The sequence below is a fragment of the Boleophthalmus pectinirostris genome, unplaced genomic scaffold (genome assembly GCF_026225935.1).
Source record: "Boleophthalmus pectinirostris isolate CB_2022bp ecotype Guang Dong unplaced genomic scaffold, ASM2622593v1 HiC_scaffold_18, whole genome shotgun sequence".
Classification (NCBI taxonomy): domain Eukaryota; kingdom Metazoa; phylum Chordata; class Actinopteri; order Gobiiformes; family Gobiidae; genus Boleophthalmus; species Boleophthalmus pectinirostris.
In genome coordinates, this window is record NW_026571133.1 from 8,712,378 (window position 1) to 8,731,514 (window position 19,137).

Below are 19,137 nucleotides of genomic sequence, written 5' to 3' on the forward strand. Positions count from 1 at the left end.
GTTTAAAGCTGAATTTATAATGAATAAAGTTGTTTTAAATCACAATCTGATCTGATCTGAGCTCTGGCCAATCAGAACAGACGACATGTTGTGGGTTTGTGGGTATAGAAATAAGTAGCATGTTTAAAAATCTATAAAAGTACAATTAAAGTACAAAATAAAGCACAATTACCCCAAAGCAGTGACCTGTATTACTTACTTTCCACCCTGCATATGTGTAATGACTTTTTATTGTCTTATTGCCTGACGACAGCTTCCCCTTGTGGATGAAATTTGCACGTCATTTAACTCTGATTTGCATTGGAATAAGTTTCGATTTCTGCTGAAGGAACATGTCCACTTCCATGTTGGCGCTGTGGTCATGAGTTTTCCCGTCACTTTGAGATTTTAGAATCATGGATACGGAGATACTAAAACACATTTTGAGTTGTCAAGGCTCCGTGGACCGAGAAGAACTGGAGTGTAATCTCGGCGATGCTTCGTTTATCGCAGAAATTATTGACTCCAATGACAAACTCGTGGCGTGTTTTGTCAGCGGGACTCCGAAGGTTGTGGCCCGGTGCAGAGTGAGACTGTGCCGGGCCAGAGAGTGTCCGGGCTGCGGGGGACTGCACCTGTGCAAAAACGTGCTGTTCACTGGAGTCTGCCCCTTTCTACAGTCAAGGTACAGATCTGCATTACATTAAATCAGCACTACGTCACTTTTTGGTTGAGGGTCTGTCGACTTCTTGTTTCTATAATGTGTCACCTTGTCTGGAATGTGCCGTAGTGTGACATTAAACAGCTGTACATTATACGTATTAAATTACAGGTGGTTTTATGTCTCGTTTACATTTATTAAGCGTTTTACGAAGGCACATTATCTACTGTGGAGAGGCACAGTTCTTCGTGTCTCAAACTCTACACCACTTTATTTGATGAAAATTGACCTCTTATTAGCAGAGATATGTTTTTATAATAAATCCCAGTTGAAAAAGTTTGTAGCGTCGTGACCTCAGACGCACGTAACCGCGGCGCGCGCGCGCTACACGGAAAAAGTGCACAAGAAGGTCTGGCTGCAGACACATGGGGAAAGTGGAGCTCCACTCCAGACCGGAAACACGTGACCTCCACCGAAGACGTCATCTCTACTTTTATGTAGACTATGGGGGACGAAACGATTTATTTTGACCGCAATTAAATGTTTATTAAATAAGATTGTTTTTACGTTATGGAATTTGTTTCGCACAGACAAACACAGAGCAAAACGACCATCTGGAAGACGGAGAAAACATGTGAGTAACACGCTTTTTAACTTTAGGAAATCATTACTAACACAACTGTAAATGTAAAATACAGCCATAACTCCCACAAAACTGTCAAATAAGTTTATTTTTAACTGCGTGAACTCGGAGATTTGAGCTAAAAGTTTGATTAGTAATCTGCAGCTAACGCGATGAAAAGTCAGCTCAAACTTTCATATTTGGACAGATTTCCATCAAACACTAATCATGTTTTTACTGTTAGGGGTAAAGAAGCCCACGGAGTGATTTAATGAATCTACGAGGAGAAAACTTGTAAACACTTGGCCAGTATAAGTGTAAGTGCGGTAAGATAAAAACACGCATTATTTCATGCATTAAACATAAAAGACACAGTTTTTTATGTTTAATGTATAAAACATTAAATATATCAAAGCTTATATTTACTTATATTCATGTAACATAAACCTCCAACGTGTGCATTTCATTCTGGGAATACATTATCTGCTTTTAACAATCCGTGCATGTTTGTAAAGTGAAAAGTAAAGAATCCTGCCTGGACAGGTCAGATATAAGGTGGACATAAGGCCATTTAACAGATTTTGCAGACACTGTTGTAGATACTAGACACCTGTGTCTGTTTGGCCTATCACATCTAATATCATAACAGTGAGTAAACTGTTTGATATTCATGTTCTTTTCTCATCTGCAGCTTCCTGTATGAGAACACAACACACTGCTGGGGCCACAGAAATGTTGGCTGATGAGACGCTCATGATTCATGAAATGGGTCAAATGCAGATGACAAAGAAAAGTCAACAGCAGGAGGTGCTGACCCAGACTTCTGCCTCTGTTTAGGTCTGGGACATGTTACATTGAAAACTCCAATAATAATAAATGAATCAGGCTCATGTTGAAATCATTATTTAATTTTCTGAAAATATACATTTCTCAAATGTGTGATATTTAGCTGTTTGGATTTATGTAATAGTTTTCTTAATGTGTGTGTCATTACAGGTTTTCACTCTGCAGACAGAAATTTCAACCAGTCAGACTTAAGGCCCATTCTGCTCTTCCTCCTCCAGAAAACGAGAGATATGTCAGACTGAATGATCCAAGTACACTGGGTCATGTCTCCACTGTCCATGTCCAGACTCACAGAGGAGGAGGAGGAGGTCCAGACTGTAGACCTGTGGGGCCTCTGGTTGCATCAGGCCTTCCTCCTGCACATTCTGTTTGCTGCTGTTCCTAATGTGTCCTAATAGAGATGTGTCCATAAAGATTAGGTTTAACGTTTTATTTCCTCCAGAAGTGAAACAGTAAAATGGTGGTTTCTGTTCGTCTTAGCTGAAGAGCACCTAAACAGCTTTATCACTGAGGAAGTGTCCCATGATAAATGTGGCCTTATATGATCTTAACAAGTGTATGAGACAAAACTAGTCATATAAGTTGCTCATAATAAGTTTTTCTGAATGTTTTTCAGTCTGTACTGATGTTTGATTCATGATGAAATGTGCTATTTACTTTCTGTCTCTTTTGAAAGTAACTAATTACATGTACTATAAGAATGTACTATTGTACTGCAGTTAAGCAGTGGTATTCCACCTGATCATATTTTGGAATTTTTTTTTTCTGCTTCAGCAAAATGGGAACAACTCTTTGAGAGTACACTGACATACAGCTATTTGTACTCACCTATTAATGCAGAGTGTGTTTGTGTAATGGGTTTAATGTTTGACTAGTCACATTATGATAAAGTATTTATAATCCTTTGATTGTTTAATAAACCATCTTTTCTCAAAGCAGAGACGTCTTTCTTTATAAACTGACTTAAATACATCCCCGGTATAAATGTAATCCTTTATCAATTTAAAAATACTTTATTAATAATTAATAATCTCATCAGTTTTTGAAACTTTAAGGCAATTTAGTCTATTTTAGATGTATCCCAGAAATATCGCCGTTTTGTTTTGCAAAAGTTAAACATAAGTTATCGTTTTTAGCCATAAGATTTGGATGAGAATTATTAGAATAACTTGGTCTGAAATTCCAACAGTTTGATTACCCGTGCGTCATCTGCGTGGTACGTGTTGTTAGCATTAGCATTAGCAAAGTGTCTCGGTTGCTAGGCGACGGGGCGGCTCCGTGGGCTACACCTGTCACATTTCAGCTACAGTGAAGGCCACAGCCTTCACAACCTTCGAAAGCTGCCGCCCTGGAACTGGGACACGGCTAATATGGCTAATACGAATAAAAAATAAAAGTCTATCGTAGATATGACGTATTTCCGGTGGAGGTCACGTGTTTCCGGTCTGGAGTGGAGCTCCACTTTCCCCATGTGTCTGCAGCCAGACCCCTCTCAAAAAGTGTGACGCTCAGCAGCTGCTCAGAATAAATACAGGGTAAAGTACAATAAAACATGCTTTCAGACGCGCTGATAAAGACTTAAGTCTGTAGTGTTTGTTCTGCTCTGAATCACAAACTGAAGCCTCCTGTCTGTGAGAAGTGACAGGAGCAGCCCCTGTCAGAGCAGGGCAGGGACATAGACACTTGAGATATGGCTTAGTAAACCAAAATCCCCCTGGTGAGGGCCCCAGACCCCCGATACACAAAATATGACACATTTATTTAATATTAAATGCAAACATCAACAGAACTCTACAAAAGTACAAAGTACAAATATAGACATTTTTTTCACCCCTGAACCTGGTGTCCTTTTTGATCACCCCAGTCTGGTCACCAGTGCCGCTGTAGACATCTGTCTGCCCTAAGCACAAATGCTTTGTCGGGCCCCACCACACTGCCTCACCCAGAATGAACAATAATTCAGAATTTATCAGGGAGATTCACTTTATTTCCAAAACAAATACACCAAACATGAAAGTTAAAATATAAACGATTAAGAAAGGTTAATAAATAAATACCACCACCATTTTTATAACAAAGATATTTGTGCAGTGACTACAGACTGAACACTGAACTGAACATTGTAAACACAGAACAAGTACATACTCTTGTAAGTAATAATGTGCAAAGTTTTATATTGTAAATAATGTAAATAAGTACAAATAAGTGAACAATAGAACTATTACTCAATCAAGGAACTTTAAATAAGAGCATGAGCGGAGGTCCAGACATCGAGGGAGAGAGAAAGTAAGAGAGGAAGAGAGAGACAGGGAGAGAAAAAGAAAGAGAGATTTTGCTTCTTTCAGTGCACTTTGGATGAATAGTTTTGCGAGGATTCATGAGCCTGATTTTTGGTGGTGCCCCTGCATTTCTGCTTACTGTGCATGTGTGGAGCGACGCCACTGCTGGTCATCCTACTTAAGACAATATAAAAACTCAAGAAAAAATACCAAATGGATTTAAACAGCACATTTTAATGATTCTGTGGTCAATACGAGCGTTCATGGTCCTGCTCAGGAGTTTGATTTTCAACAAAAAAAGACGAGAGTGACTAACTGAAAAACTGTTGGCTAATTCTAGCTTGTGACTTGTGAATTTTACGTGTCACGTGTTGCAGTTCCAGTTAAATCCGTTCTTTCCGGTCAGATTGTGTAAAAATAAAACTCAGATTAAAGTGTTATAAAGCCTCAGACAGAGCAGAGCCTACAGTTTGCATTTACACCCCAGGTAAAGTTGACGTCAAAGTGTGAGCAGCAAAGTGTCAATAGAAATAACAGAAAACAACTTGAATGTATCGTACGTATTACAGAGTGACCAATTTTAGCCAAATATCTTTCTCATAAAATAGTGTTCGGACAGATTTGGGTTACGACAGGAACCGAGAATATTAGGATGATGAAGAAATTGTTTTTGTGCACAACTTCCTGTTCAGTTTTATCTCTGTGTGTTTTTTGCAGAGTCGTGTCCAAATGAATAAATATTTAAAGATGAAGCAGTGAACAGGGAGTGACTCACAACATGTTAAACAGATAAAATCGATTCTTCACCAGAGGACACTTCTGCTTTTTGTGTTTCAACGCTAATACTGATTTTGAGACATAATAATTAAAACAACGCCACAAACTGAACTATTCTACACATGGAAACAATTAGTCTTGACTTTGATTCATGTGAATTTTAATAGCTATTTAAAGAGAACAATGTGGTTGTATCGTACAAACAAACGTCACTATTCACTCGGGACAGTCCTAGATTTATCCAAAACCATTGAGTTGTCCCAGTTTTATACAAGAAATGTCCCCGGTGTCCCTATTTTTGACCAATTTGATCCCTGCCAACAGTAAAAAGAGGCATAAATTGTTATATGTTAAGTTAAATACAAAAAAGCATGTTAAAAAATGACCAAAACACAAAGAAAATGACTATACGACATGTGAATAAGTCATGAATGGGTCAGTTTTCTTTAATTATGCACTCGTTTCAGTTTTATTATTATCAACCAACCCAAATCTCCCAGAAATCCCACTTTTTATTTTGAAAATCTGGTCACCCTTATGTATCATGAAGTGATCTAGGCCTACTTTAGAGTTTTCAGTGTGGTTATGTCATACTAGACTGGGGCAAAAGTCAATAGATCTGCTTACTTCATTTGAAATAACCTACAATATTACAACATCAATGCGAAAGTTGTGTTTAAAAAGTAAGAATTTTGGCTTCTCGTCCCATTTCCATTCAATATTTTCTATGCTATGTAGTTTATAGAACACATAACTTGAGTAGGGATGCAACTTATTTTAATAGTCAAATATTCATTGATACATTTTTCAATTAGTCATCTAGACAAACAATGACTTCTTTTACATTTTTAACCATATAAAAGTTGAAATTTGGTGACTAATGGCTTCTAAATAGAGAATATTTACAAATTACATGTATTATTGTTTAAAGTCAGATATTGTTAAATCTTTATTGGCATTTTGTTTTCATAATGCCATTGTCTTTGCTTTAAAATGTGTTTTCGAGTGTTTCAGAGTCTGTATGGCCCAGATCATGAAAAAAAAAAAGAAAATATGACAACCTTCATATATAACAAAGTTCATTTTAATGCCGTGTCTGTGCCATATTTATTAGTTTCTCTGTGCTGTCTGTGTTGTAGGAGAGGCTGTTCTTTCTCCCATGAGCTCCACTCTGAATACAACATGGAGGTCCTCAGGGAGTTCGGTCTGGAGACTCTGAACAGGACGGAGTTGTGTCTGCTGCTGCTACAAAGCAACAACACACTGCTGCCTCAGGTACGTCTACTGCTAAACTGTGTAGAGTTTTTAAGTTTTCAGACATTAATGGTGCATTGTGTAACTTTTCCGGAGGAGGGTCCTTCAAATGGACTATTGCAGTTCTTTGTAAGTGGGGTTAGACCAGGTCTCCCTGCAGCACTTACAACACCAGAACACTGCAGCTCGTCTGCTGAGAACACATCACACCTGTGCTGTGCAACCTGCACATAAGACACCTGTCTTATATCAGGTGCAATTTTAAATATTATTACCATATTTTTCGGACTATAAGTCATACTTTTTTTCATGGTTTGAGTGCTCCTGCGATTTATACTCCAGTGCGACTTATATATTTAAGTTTTCACACTGACAGCCACAAGAGGCTCTAGGCTTGTGTGACAGTATCTGCTACTACTGTTTCTCCTGTACCACTGTCACTTCGCCCTTTACTGTGCATGTCTCCTGCAGAAAAAGCTGCTGTCCTTCTGCAAGTAGTGACATATTCACTCAAAAATGGTAATTGAGCAGCAGAAAGAAAGTTTGGAGTGAGTGAGAAACTTGTGAGGGACTGGCAGAAAGCGGGGATGGAGAACACAGCTTCATGGCAGCCAAGTGGGTATGTCATGCAAATTTCCTGGAAGTCATTGGATGAATTGACAAAGCCTGGACTTCAGTGAGAACCAAAACCCATCCTGTCGGGATTCAGAAAAGATGGAATAATTCTAACTGGAACTGATGCTGAGTCTGACGACAGCTACACAGAAGTGGAAGCGGCGCTCTGTTTACTTCCGGAGTTCGCATGTTGCTCAGAAGTGACACGAGTCAAGAGTTTAGTAAACTTGTTATGGTCTGTGGTTTATGCTATAATTATCTGAAGAACTGTTCATATGTGACATTAACACTCTGTTGTTCTCTGTTCTATTGTTTTTACTATAACTTGCCTTTCAAGATGAAATGTCGGTTACTGGTCTTGGATTTTATAAAATAAATTTCCCTCGAAAAGTTCACCTTATATTGTTTTTTTCTTCTTCATTACACATTTTTTGACTGGTGTGACTTATACTCTGAACTGAACTTCAGACTTATAGTCTGAAAAATACGGTAATTGTTTCAAATATTTGCACTCTATTGGTCCAGTCTATTTGAGGGAATTACTGCAACCTTATATTCCACCCAGAGCCCTGAGATCAACTGACCAGCTCCTGTTGGTCGTACCCAAAACTAGGCTCGTGTCAAGAGGTGACAGAGCCCTTTCTGTGGCAGCGCCCAGACTGTGGAACAACCTTCCTCTTTCTGTCAGATCCTCTCAGTCTGTAACAGAGTTTAAGACTAGACTGAAAAGAGTGCATTGTGATATGTTGAAACGTTCATGGCAATGCACATCTCTACTACACACTGTCACAATATTGGTACTGCGGGTTGATGAGAATTTCTGTCTTTTGTCTTTTCAGATCTGCCATGACTACAATAACCACGGCTGCCAAGACGACTGTCAGCGGCTGCACGTCTGCGAGCTTTACCTCAGCTTTGACTGCAAATGCTCCAGAACGCATGACTTCTTTGCTCCACAACCCCTCAAACTACTCCAGGAAAAAACCATCCCTGACCATCTCATCAAGGTTTTAAAGTCTGTGTACGCGAACAAGGAAGCTCTAAGGCTCGCTGACAAAGAAAACGGGAGTAATAACAGTCAGGCAGAGTCAAATTTAGATGCTAATAATGAAAATGAGTTAAATGAAAACAACCAGGATATAAGTGAAGACACGCCAATGGACGGTTCAGACGTTTCAGACGCAAGCAGCAGTATAAGCACGAAACAAGATCAAAGTAGTGTTCAGGTCACTAAAAAGAGGAGGACGAGAGGAGGAAAAGGAAGAAACCGCACGAAGCAAAAGAATAAAATGCCGGCAGCTGCTACTGGTGCAGAGCTCACCAACCCCGGACATGGACAGTACACGCAGAGCTCTCAAGGCCCAAACACTGCTCCAGATTCAAGCAGCGCTTCAAGGAGAGGCTCTAGTAAAGATGGTAGGTGCAATAATGATGGAAAATGAAAATAAGTTGTGACAATTTATTAATTCAAAGTGGAACTAAACACTGAATCCACTCCGTCCAAACTCTTAGGTGCAACTTTTGTGGTGAAGGGTGCGTCAAATGCTTTTCTCCATGCAGATGTTATCGCTTTGTCTGTAATGTTTCACATTTAACCTTTCTATCTTCATGGAGACCAAACCAGACCAAGTTACAAGTCAGATCTGTGGAGAGACGACCCTGCTCGCAGTCAGAATGTCTGTTTTTCTAGCTATTTTTGAGCTATAAAACCACCTGTAATTGAATAAATGTGAAGCAGAGCTGTTTAATGTCATACTGTGGAACATTCCAGGCAGAGCAGTGACATCCGTAGAAACAAGCAGGTGACAGACCCCCAACCAAAAAGTTACATAATGCACCTTTAAGTAATTCATTTGTGTAATTTTGGTTCATAATTCAACCTTCTAGACCTTAAATCTTATCATATTGCAGAAAAAATGCCCAAAATGTCCCACTACTACAGAGAAAATGATAAATTTTGACCCTCAAAAATGATAGTTCCATTTAATACTGATCGGTAAGTTGCTATAGTAATTATCATGACAGGCCTATGTGTGTGGTGTTTTAATAGCATTATCTACTGCAGTGGTCCCCAACCTTTTTTGCACCACGTACCGGTTTTATGCCCGACAGTATTTGCGGACCACCGGGTGCACCGGCCGGGGAAGGGGTTGCAGCGGCGCTCTTAGGGACAATATTTTTATATTTTTATGGACCGGCGGCATATGGGAAGAGGCGCTGTCTACGGTTCGCACAGCATGGTTTAGTCCTGGATTTAGACTTGGTTTAGACCTGGTTTAGTCTTGGTTTTAGACCTAGTTTAGACTTGGTTTAATCCTGGTTTAATCTTGGGTTTAGTCCTGGATTTAGACTTGGTTTAGACCTGGTTTAGTCTTGGTTTTAGTCCTGGTTTAGTCTTGGTTTTAGACCTAGTTTAGACTTGGTTTAATCCTGGTTTAATCTTGGGTTTAGTCCTGGTTTAGTCTTGGTTTTAGACCTAGTTTAGACCTGGTTTAATCCTGGTTTATTCCTGGTTTAATCTTGGTTTTAGTCCTGGCTTAGTCTTGGTTTTAGACCTGGTTTAGAACTGGTTTAGTCCTGGTTTAGACCTGGTTTAATCCTGGTTTAGTCTTGGTTTTAGTCCTAGTTTAGTTTTGGTTTTAGACCTGGTTTTAGACCTAGTTTAGACCTGGTTCAGACCTGATTTAGCCCTGGTTTCGTCCTGGTTTTAGTTCTGCTTTAGAGGCGTGGCCTGCACTGCGCACCCAAGAAGACACGGTCCACGCGGCGTAGGGGTCGGGGGGTTCGTGCTTTTGCGGCCCGGTACCAAACGACCTAAGACGACTTTTTACTTTGTCAAATTTTGATGAAACTTGGTATATAGGTAAATCATAGCCAGAAAAGCCAAAATTTCAAAATTTTTATTTGATCGGGTCATGGTTTCCAAGATATCGCAATTTCATTTTTTCACTTTTTTGTGTGGTCGCTGAATTTCAAATTGCATTTACTCAGCAACTACTGGTCCAATATTAAAAAACAAAGTATCTCTGGAAACGGGAAACGATAAGGAATCCAAATCTGTACATCAAATATATGAACTTGTACTCTGTGTGCATAAATGTATAGCCATATACTGTACACAGAATGGATATTTGGCATGTCTTAAGATGGGTGTAAGTCAGCATCTTGATAAATTTGTGTGAAAATAAAAAAGAAAACCTCCTCCAGATTCTATGTTGTAGTAGACATATAAGGGCTACATTTTTTCTATTGGTGTCATTAAGGTCAAACGTGTCCCTTATTGTCAGGTTCAAGGTACAGGTAGGTATCTATAGCTTAAAAGGTAATTCATCTCCAAAGTACTCAAATGCAAAAATAAATGCCAGATCTGGATTCCTTATGGTTTCCCCGTTCCTCGTTTTTTGATATCGGACCAATAGTTGCTGAGTAAATGCAATTTGAAATTTGGCAACCATGCAAAAAAGTTTTTAAAAAAAATGAAATTGCGATATGTCAGAAACTGTTACTCCGATCATGCTAAAATCTTAAAATTTGAATTTTCTTTGCAGTTGGAGAAGGTGAGGTTTCAGATTGCAAATGTTTTGGGCGAATTGAGGTGGAATGACCCAACAGTGTGATTTTCATTCATTCTTTTTAGATACAATCTGCATGTTCTTCATCAGAGGACTCTGTAAACATGGAGGTGAGTGAGAACGCTGTCATTTTGTCTATTAACATTATAACATTGTGTATATATAATGGCTTTGAGTAATATAGGACCTTTAAAAGACCATATAGTGGACTCAAAGAGCAAGAGTTAGTTCTGTGTGTTTTTTTTAAATTTTACTTCATATGTATTTGTTCCCACAGACAGCTGTCTTAAAGCCCATGACAAGATGCCGTACAGATGGCAGCTCAAACAGGGTCCCTTTTGGATTCCTTTGACTCAAAATGAGACCATAGAGGAAGACTACTGTGACCCCCACAACACATTCAGGTACTCTTTCAACTAATAACACTGTATTCAATTAATTAAGTACTGTATATAAGCATTTTGTATCACAAGAAAAATGCACAGATAGATCATTTGAAACAGTTTGCAGAGATCCAAAGTTTTTACTTCAAACTTTTACATTTTGAGCCCCCTAATTATTCACCGAGACGAGTGTGTGTGTTGTGCAGTACCGGTAAAGCTAACAACTAGTATGCTAATAGTGCTCTTCCTGATTATCTGACACCAAAATGCCCTCTAATTAGATGCAGAGAGCAGCTTATACAGTATGTACTGGGGCAAGACAAATTTTGCTCAAATACATTGGGTACATGGCCTTTACAGTATAACAGGTTTTGATGATTCTCTAATTGCTACTTAATTTGGTGGGATAATGCTTTTGTAAGTATAGATTATAGTTTTACACCAGTCAAGAAGTAATTTGAGAAGAAAAGTTGAACAAAAATGTTGAAAATTACAGACAATAAAGAGTTCTACTTTAAAGCCAACACACAACAAAACGCCATTTGCCGCACGTCGAACCTTCGCATCAACACACACTGAACACCCCTCGTCACGACTTTTAAAAAGGCTTTAACACAAGTCTTGCTGTGTTATAAATGACTGTTTGAGAGGAGAGGTGCCAGTTTGAGGAGGCCATATTGAGTTTAGCGAGAGGCGAGAGATACAGAGTACAGAGAGAAGCAGGAGAAGAGGCCTGTCTCTCCTGCAGCATCGAGTCTCTCCTCACAGTTTACAGCTCCTTTTATGGGTTACAGCCGTGTTTCACAACCTTTTTTTCTGGGGAGCCATATTTTAAAAACAAACCTTCATGACCCATGTCACAAAATAAAGATGGATTTGACCATTATTGAACATTAATGAGGATATTTTATTGTTGACTGAGTGATTGTGTCTCTCTGAACAATTAGTATGACTCAAGATTTAAACTATTTAAAACAGTAATTGAACCAGCAATAAAAGATGTCCATACATATCCTGAAGTGCACTGACCTTTGCTGATTTATCACCCTTCTTTTTGGACAACCAAAACATTTTTCAACTTTAGCAGCAGGAACACTCGTCCAGGGCAGGCAGATAGGATTCGCTGACTCTCTAGTGCTCTCAAGTGTCAGAACTGTATACTGCAGACGTACATGCAGATCGTGACAAGGCGATCCCCAAAAAAATCTCTTGCGGCCCACCTGAGGTTCGTGACCCAGTCTTTGGGAAATGATGGGTTACAGAGCAGAGACATGTCTGTACTCACCGCACAAGTGTAGAATGCCTCGTGTGTTTTCAGATGCAGTGCTGCGTCCTGATTCAACATTTATTAATTTCTGTTTAAATGTATAAATTAGAGGTTTTGGCGTACAACATAGCTGCTTGTTATCAGTTATGGAATCCCAAGCATGATGTCAGGAAGGGAAATTTTAATCCTACAAAATTGCCAAACTGGGAAAGCATTTTTTAGTCAAATCTCTTATGATCTTAACTGTGTTTTAGTCCAACCTGTCATAGGCATTTTGAAGCTAGTGAAACAAGTCAACTCATTATAATGTATCTTTATTATCTGTACAGCTACACTAACCCTTCTATACATTTTGACCGAATGAAGAGTGGACAAAACAAAGTAAGGCGACTGTCCACTGTGAGCTCTGTAGTGAAACCGAACTACAGCTACACCACTCACTGGATCTGGTACTGGGAGGACGAGGTCGGAATGTGGAACCAGTACATTGTAAGTATCTGCTAACACATGAGTGTGATCAGTGCATGATACTAAAATGGTATGACTGTAGATCTTTAGTAGTTTAGCCGATTAATCTGGTGTCTTAGTCCAGTGGTTCCCAACAGTTTTTGTAGCGTACCACAAATCTCTACTACCTCAACTAACTCCTATATCGTATAACAGTGCTTTTTGTTGTTTTGCTGTGTTTTAAATGAGAAATGATTCACAAGTTGAATCTGTTTTTTATATAAATACACTGTTTCCTATACTTTTTATATAAATAATAGTTTTTGCATGAACTCCCGTGCAGGTTCATTCTTGTGAGTGCAGTTTGTGTCAATACGTACTGTAGAGAGGCGTAATAGTTTTGAGAGCTTTCGCTACACCTCCTTTTAGTTGGCTAATCGATCGGCAGGACATGTCCCTAGTTGATCAAAATACTTTTTTTTTTTTTTTTTTTTTATACAGCCAAACGAACGTGGGTTACTCAGCATCACCAGTAAAGAACTTGAAGAGAAGTATGTGAAAAACAACAATGATATGGTGACATTTACTGCAGAATCACAATTGATTGAAATCAGCTTCCAAGGTAAAATTTATGCACATATGGACGAAGGTTTAAATATTTTTACAAATGAAAAGTACTGAATTATTTCTTTAATTTTTCTCAGACATGATTGAAAGAAACCTGACATACGGTACAAAGAGAGCGGTGAGGAGACGGCCGCGATTTGTCTCTGAAGCTGAAGTGAACAAAAACAGGTATAACTCAATCACGTCACGATAATTAATTTTGAAGTTTAATGTATTTCTGAAAAAAATATATATACAGTATATAACATCCTAATAATAATACTCATATCTGAAGGAGCGGTGCGGGAAACACAACTGTTAAAATCATTTAATATTGTCAACATAAAGCTTTTGTCACTTGTACAGAAATAGTCACAGTGGGTAAAGGAATCAAAACTTGTTAACTTCTTACTTCAATAAAAATATTACTTAAACAAGGGTAAAAGTATGCTTAGTATTAGGTATGTTTCTGGGATATCGCAATTTCATTTTTCCACTTTTTTGCTTGGTTGCTGAATTTCAAATTGCATTTGCTCAGCAACTACTGGTCCGATATCAAAATGTGTGTGAAAATAAAAAAGTAAACTCCTCCAGATTTTTTATATGCTGTAGTAGATGTTTAGGGCTTTCCAGAGATACCTTGGTTTTTAATATCGGACCCGTAGTTGCTGAGTAAATGCAATTTGAAATTCGATGACCATGTAAAAAGTGAAAAAATGGAAATATCTCAGCAACCTTTACTCCGATCATGCTAAAATCTTACATTTTCGCTTTCTTGGCTATGACTTACTATTACTTACTTTTACTTTTTTGGGTGAATTGAGATGGAAAGACCTGTAACTGAATAAATCGATATAGCAGTTTTAATGACAGGTATTAATATCATGTAGTTTTCAAGTTTTCATAACAATTGTTTTCTATTGTAGGGAATGTACAACAAACATCACTGCTGTATCAGACTACTTGGAGAAAATGCAGATTGCTCAAAAGGGACATGCTCAACTTACCACCACATCATCTACAATTAATGAAGTTTTTTCTTATTATTTATTTCCACCGACTAATTTGGCACCAACTCCTCAAGTCGCATTCACTAAAAAGTTTGTTGGACTGTCCAATTTTCAAACTGCAAAACCAGCGAATGCAGTTTCATCAGCGACCGCACAAGTGGCATCCACAAATAAAACAAATGTACAGGCTGCGTTGCCCATGACAGCTGCTGCCACGGCAACACCTGCAATGAAATCTGCATTGACAACAACATCAAGATCGCAATTTCCGTTCACAACTGAAAGTCAAGCCACAAAATCAGCCACATCGCGGTTCACGTCTGCTTCAACGACTGGGGTGAATTTGACAACTGATTTTTCAAAAACGCCATCAACATCTGGATTGAAATCACCCATGGAGACCACAACATCTGCCACAAAATCACAAATTGGATTCAGAATTTCAGAAGCGTCCGGAACCGTTACAGCAAGTGCCTTTTCAGCTTCGACAAAATCATCAAATCCATTCTCACCAGCTTCATCTGCTGGAAAATCACAAGTGACACCTACAACATCTGCAGCTTCAACGGCACCAACATCTGGGTTAAAATCATCGAATCAGTTTTCAACAAGTTCAGATTCAGAATCGTCAAAACTTGCAATCGCAAAATCACAATTTCTATTCGACACAAAGCCATCAAAATCACCTCTCATGACCTCACAAGCCACAAAATCACAATATACTAGTACATTCGAAACAACTGCAGCTCCAAAATCAACATCAGCGATTACACCTGAATTGAAATCAGCAAATCAGTCATCAAAATCAGTGCCCGTGACCTCACAACCTACAAAATCAGCTCCAAAATCAACATCAGATATTAAATTTTCAACACCAGGAACAAGTTCACCAGCTTCGACTTCTACGAAATCACAACTCACAACACTACTCGATCCATTTTCACCAACTTTTCCAGTAAATTGGTCGCAAATGGCACCTACAACATCTGCAACAACAAAATCACAATGCACACCTTCAACGGCATCAACATCTGGGTTAAAATCATCAAATCAATTTTCAACAAAGCCAGAATACTCAAAAGTCACGACCACATCAGCGCCCACAAAATCACAATTTGCATTCACAACAACTACAACACCAAAATCAACATCATTTTCAACATCTGGGACAAGTTCGTCAGCTTCAACTTCTACGAAATCGCAACTCACAACATCATCAGATCCGTTTTTATCAGTGGGCAGATCACAAATGAAATCTACAACATCTGCAACAGCGAAATCACCGTCGACTCCTGTTACATCACGGAAAACATCTGGATTAAAATCATCAGATTCATTTTCAACTGATTTAACAGCGTCCAAATCTGTCTCGAAATCACACTCAACAGTTTCTTCAACATCTCGAACGAATTCACCAGACGCATTTTCAAGATCTTCATCAACGAGACCTCAACTGAAATCTAAAACTGCGTCTGACTTCTCGACGGCAAAATTGGACACTCCGACGAAACTAACGTCTGTAGCGTCTTCCACAAGATCACGGACGACACCTGATACAACATACGCAACAAAATCACAGCTCAGTTCAGCGACGTCAAGACCGCAAACGAGATCTACAGCGTTTGAAACAGAACCAGAATTTGAAGTGGAGACAGCGTTCACGGCCGTTTCATACTTTGAGTCGACTGCAAGTTCTCCTCGTCCACCTCGAAAAAAAAAATCTTGCATTATTTCTTAACATTAAAGTTTCTATATTACACCAAAATTGACTCTTGTGAGCTTTAGGATTCATGTAGGATGTTGTCATCTCCTCAAAAACAGACCTGGAATTGTGTTTTGTTTCATTCACACATGTTTGAGTAATTCTGCATTATTAATCTGTCTACATCTCCAGAGCTCAGTAGAGATCGTCAATTCTGGGGCTGAATTCATCCAAATGATTCTAGTGAAGGTGTATGCAGTGTAAAAACACAGTGGAGCACTTCCTGTATTACCACATGACATCACAAGGTGGAACAGAGTGTTTTTTGTTTAAGAGAAGAATTCAATATGGAGGGTTTTTGTGTTAAACATGCGTGAACGAAACAAAACAAATCTTCAAGAAACAAAATTATAACAGAGATCAGAAAATAGTGCAATAAGACCCTTTAAGTCAGGGGTGTCAAACTTAAATTCACAGAGGGTCAGAAAAAAAAAAACTGGGACTATTTCGTGGGCCAAACTAAATATTTATTGAAAAATTTCTGCATGTTTTCTCTTCTTTCGGGATATGTAATGTTAAACCTTTTCTTATTAACCCTCTCCAGGCAGGCGTTGTAGATTTGCAACAGCTAAATGCCAATTACCTACTTACTCCAAATCCATATTTTATTAGCTTTTTTACGCAGGAGCCTTTTTCTCATCCATGCTGATAAATGTGGACGATGCAGACTGTGCGAGAATTGGCTCCATGCAAACGGCCTGTCAGAAGTGCAAAGTACTTTTGTTGTTTACAAAGGATAAAAATTGTTTCTTGGAGCACCACACGAAAAAGTGATGTTGTTCTGCCACTGTAAAGCTGTTACACTGTGCTTTATGTTTTCATTGTTATGAAAAGTGGTATACACATAAAGTTAGCGTTCATATCATTTTCAGTCTTCAGTGTTAATTTACCACACCGGACCAAGGCTCAACATCCCAGAACGCATTGGATGTGAAGGTCTCTCTCAAAAAAAAGTCAGGATTGTATATTACTACCCCATATGATCATTTTCCTTACTAAAATTTTATTTGAGCCTGAGAGGGTTAAAATAAATGTTCAATAATAGTTTTGCTTAAACATTGAATCCAGAACAACCATAATATAAAATAATAACAAAATTTTAAATAAATAATGTTTCTAAAGCCTATCTGTAGCCGCTGGGCCAGCTCTAATACATACTTGATATAATATAACGATATCGCGGGACATGTCTGCTTTAAAAGAACCATTTATACGTATTTGCTTCATTGCCTACAGAGGTGACTGTCTAGTTCTTGCTCATGACAATTGTAATGCTGATTTACTCTTAATAACAAAAATACTGGACATGATGGACAAGTTGTTTATGCTATAATTTGATTTGATTCTCAAGTTTATTATCCAATCAGAAAGCAGAATGAGCCTCACATGAGTCTCTGTTTGGGGTTGCCAGATTTTATGTTGAAATCCAGTTGGTTTAAAACCTAAAAGGACTCTCAGCCTCTTCTCAGTGAGGTTTTCGGATCTGTCCATTAAATGAGAAAAGCTTTGTGGCCTCTTAATGGAGGTTTAGCCGCCGGCATCTCAGGGTCAGACATGATTGTATTGTATTTTTTAAAACATGGACTTTCTTTAATGTAATCCAGTATTATGTTATGTTTTAGTGTTGGAATTTTCTTAGACTTGAGAATCGAAAGTGCTTAAGAAAAGCTCTATTAATAAACTTTATGATTCTATTTTACATTATTGATTAAAACTATCATACTTATATGTTTTGCTGTTGAAAAAAAACAATACTAGGACAAATGTATCATCAAGATCAGTTTAAGTCCAAAGCAATATTTTGTTTTTTCTTCTCACCTGAAGTTGCACTTTCCCTTCATTTGAGTTTTGTCAGTATATATTTGCTCAAGAATTGCCTTTTTTTAAAATCTTTCTTTGTTTTATTTTTTTTTCTCTCCATAATTGCAGTTTTGTTCATGTTTGTGTATAATTATGTGAGGGACATGAAGGATTCTCACCCCCTACTGATAAAATATAAAAGTACTGATAATAATAAATGGTTTTGCAATCAACTGTACTAACATCTCACCACTGTAATAAATAAATAAAGGGAACAACACATTTAAGGGCAAACTGTGTCATTTTTCTGAAGATGCTACCACATGCTGGTCTCCATGGAGATATTATTGCCTTGCCTGGAAAGTTCATACTATGGGTTTAAAAGTATCTTTCTTGTATATTAAATTACATCCATCCATCCATTTTCTTCTGCTTATCCGGGGCCAAGTCACGGGGGCAGCAGTCTAAGCAGGGACTCCCAGACTCCCTTCACCCCAGACACTTCCTCCAGCTCCTCCGGGGGGAGATGATCCTAGGACAGCCAAGAGACATAATCCCTCCAGTGTGTCCTGGGTCTTCACTGGTACATCCAGAACAGATGCCCGAGCCACCTCAGCTGCTCCTATGGGTCGTGGAGGAGGAGTGGCTCTACGCCGAGCTCCTCCCGTGTGACTGAGCTCCTCACCCTATCTCTAAGGGAGCGCCCAGCCACCCTGCGGAGGAAACTCATTTTGACCACTCGTATCTGCGCTTGTATCTGCGCTTGTATTTGTCCTTTTGGTCATTACCCAGAGCTCATGATGATGAGGGTCGGAGGGCGGTAAATCGAGAGCTTTGCCTTTTCAGCTCAGCTCCCTCTTCACCACATCAGCTCGATACAGCGACCACATCACTGCAGACGCTGCACCGATCTGCTATCCCGATATTAAACTACATATACTTTTATTACTGAAAAAAAAATACATTCTCGCTGTGAGCAGGGTCACCTCTCCACATTTTTGACCAGTAACTTAGTCTGGTGTCTCCATGAGGACAGATAAGTTTAATGCCATACTGTGGAAAATTTCACAGCATAACTTCCTCATGTATATGAGCAGGTGCGGGACCCCTCCACCAGAAGAGTTGCGCAATTTATGTTAGTGAAGTAAATGTCTAAACAAAAAAAAAAAAACAAAAAAATACAGTATACATTACTAGTGTTTTCATTGTTAGTTATTTACTGCCAACACACAATGACCTTAATCAAAACATAGACTG

General features: G+C 38.7%; 1 protein-coding gene and 1 long non-coding RNA gene across 5 annotated transcripts; both read left to right on the forward strand.

Moving 5' to 3' along the window:
* The first annotated feature begins 304 nt into the window (after nucleotides 1-304).
* On the forward strand, nucleotides 305-18,162 carry LOC110170323 (mucin-2-like). Of its 2 annotated transcripts, none has more exons than XM_020935964.2 (9): nucleotides 305-664; nucleotides 6,304-6,439; nucleotides 7,873-8,449; nucleotides 10,671-10,715; nucleotides 10,883-11,009; nucleotides 12,585-12,744; nucleotides 13,204-13,324; nucleotides 13,407-13,497; nucleotides 14,235-18,162. In XM_020935964.2, exons 1-9 carry the CDS (start codon nucleotides 396-398, stop codon nucleotides 16,054-16,056), a joined length of 3,348 nt encoding a protein of 1,115 aa, XP_020791623.2. In that variant the 5' UTR covers nucleotides 305-395; the 3' UTR covers nucleotides 16,057-18,162. The 2 variants fall into 2 exon arrangements, with proteins under 2 accessions (XP_020791623.2, XP_055009277.1); XM_055153302.1 differs by having other exon boundaries at nucleotides 7,873-8,440.
* Nucleotides 1,236-3,043, forward strand: LOC110158915 (uncharacterized). 3 transcript variants are annotated; one of them, XR_008632143.1, is made up of 3 exons: nucleotides 1,236-1,274; nucleotides 1,954-2,099; nucleotides 2,259-3,043. It is a non-coding gene; the product is annotated as an uncharacterized LOC110158915 (long non-coding RNA). The 3 variants fall into 3 exon arrangements; XR_002318708.2 differs by lacking the exon at nucleotides 1,236-1,274 and adding an exon at nucleotides 1,495-1,579; XR_002318709.2 differs by lacking the exon at nucleotides 1,236-1,274 and adding an exon at nucleotides 1,520-1,588.
* Nucleotides 18,163-19,137: the final 975 nt, after the last annotated feature.

What these genes read in the sequence shown, in the direction of transcription:
- LOC110170323 (XM_020935964.2), top strand. Translation starts at nt 396, where the DNA reads ATGGATACGGAGATACTAAAACACATTTTGAGTTGTCAAGGCTCCGTG. An exon ending in GAGAGGCTCTAGTAAAGATG is followed by an intron (nt 8,450 to 10,670) that starts GTAGGTGCAATA and finishes CATTCTTTTTAG; the next exon opens with ATACAATCTGCATGTTCTTC. An exon ending in AGGACTCTGTAAACATGGAG is followed by an intron (nt 10,716 to 10,882) that starts GTGAGTGAGAAC and finishes TTGTTCCCACAG; the next exon opens with ACAGCTGTCTTAAAGCCCAT.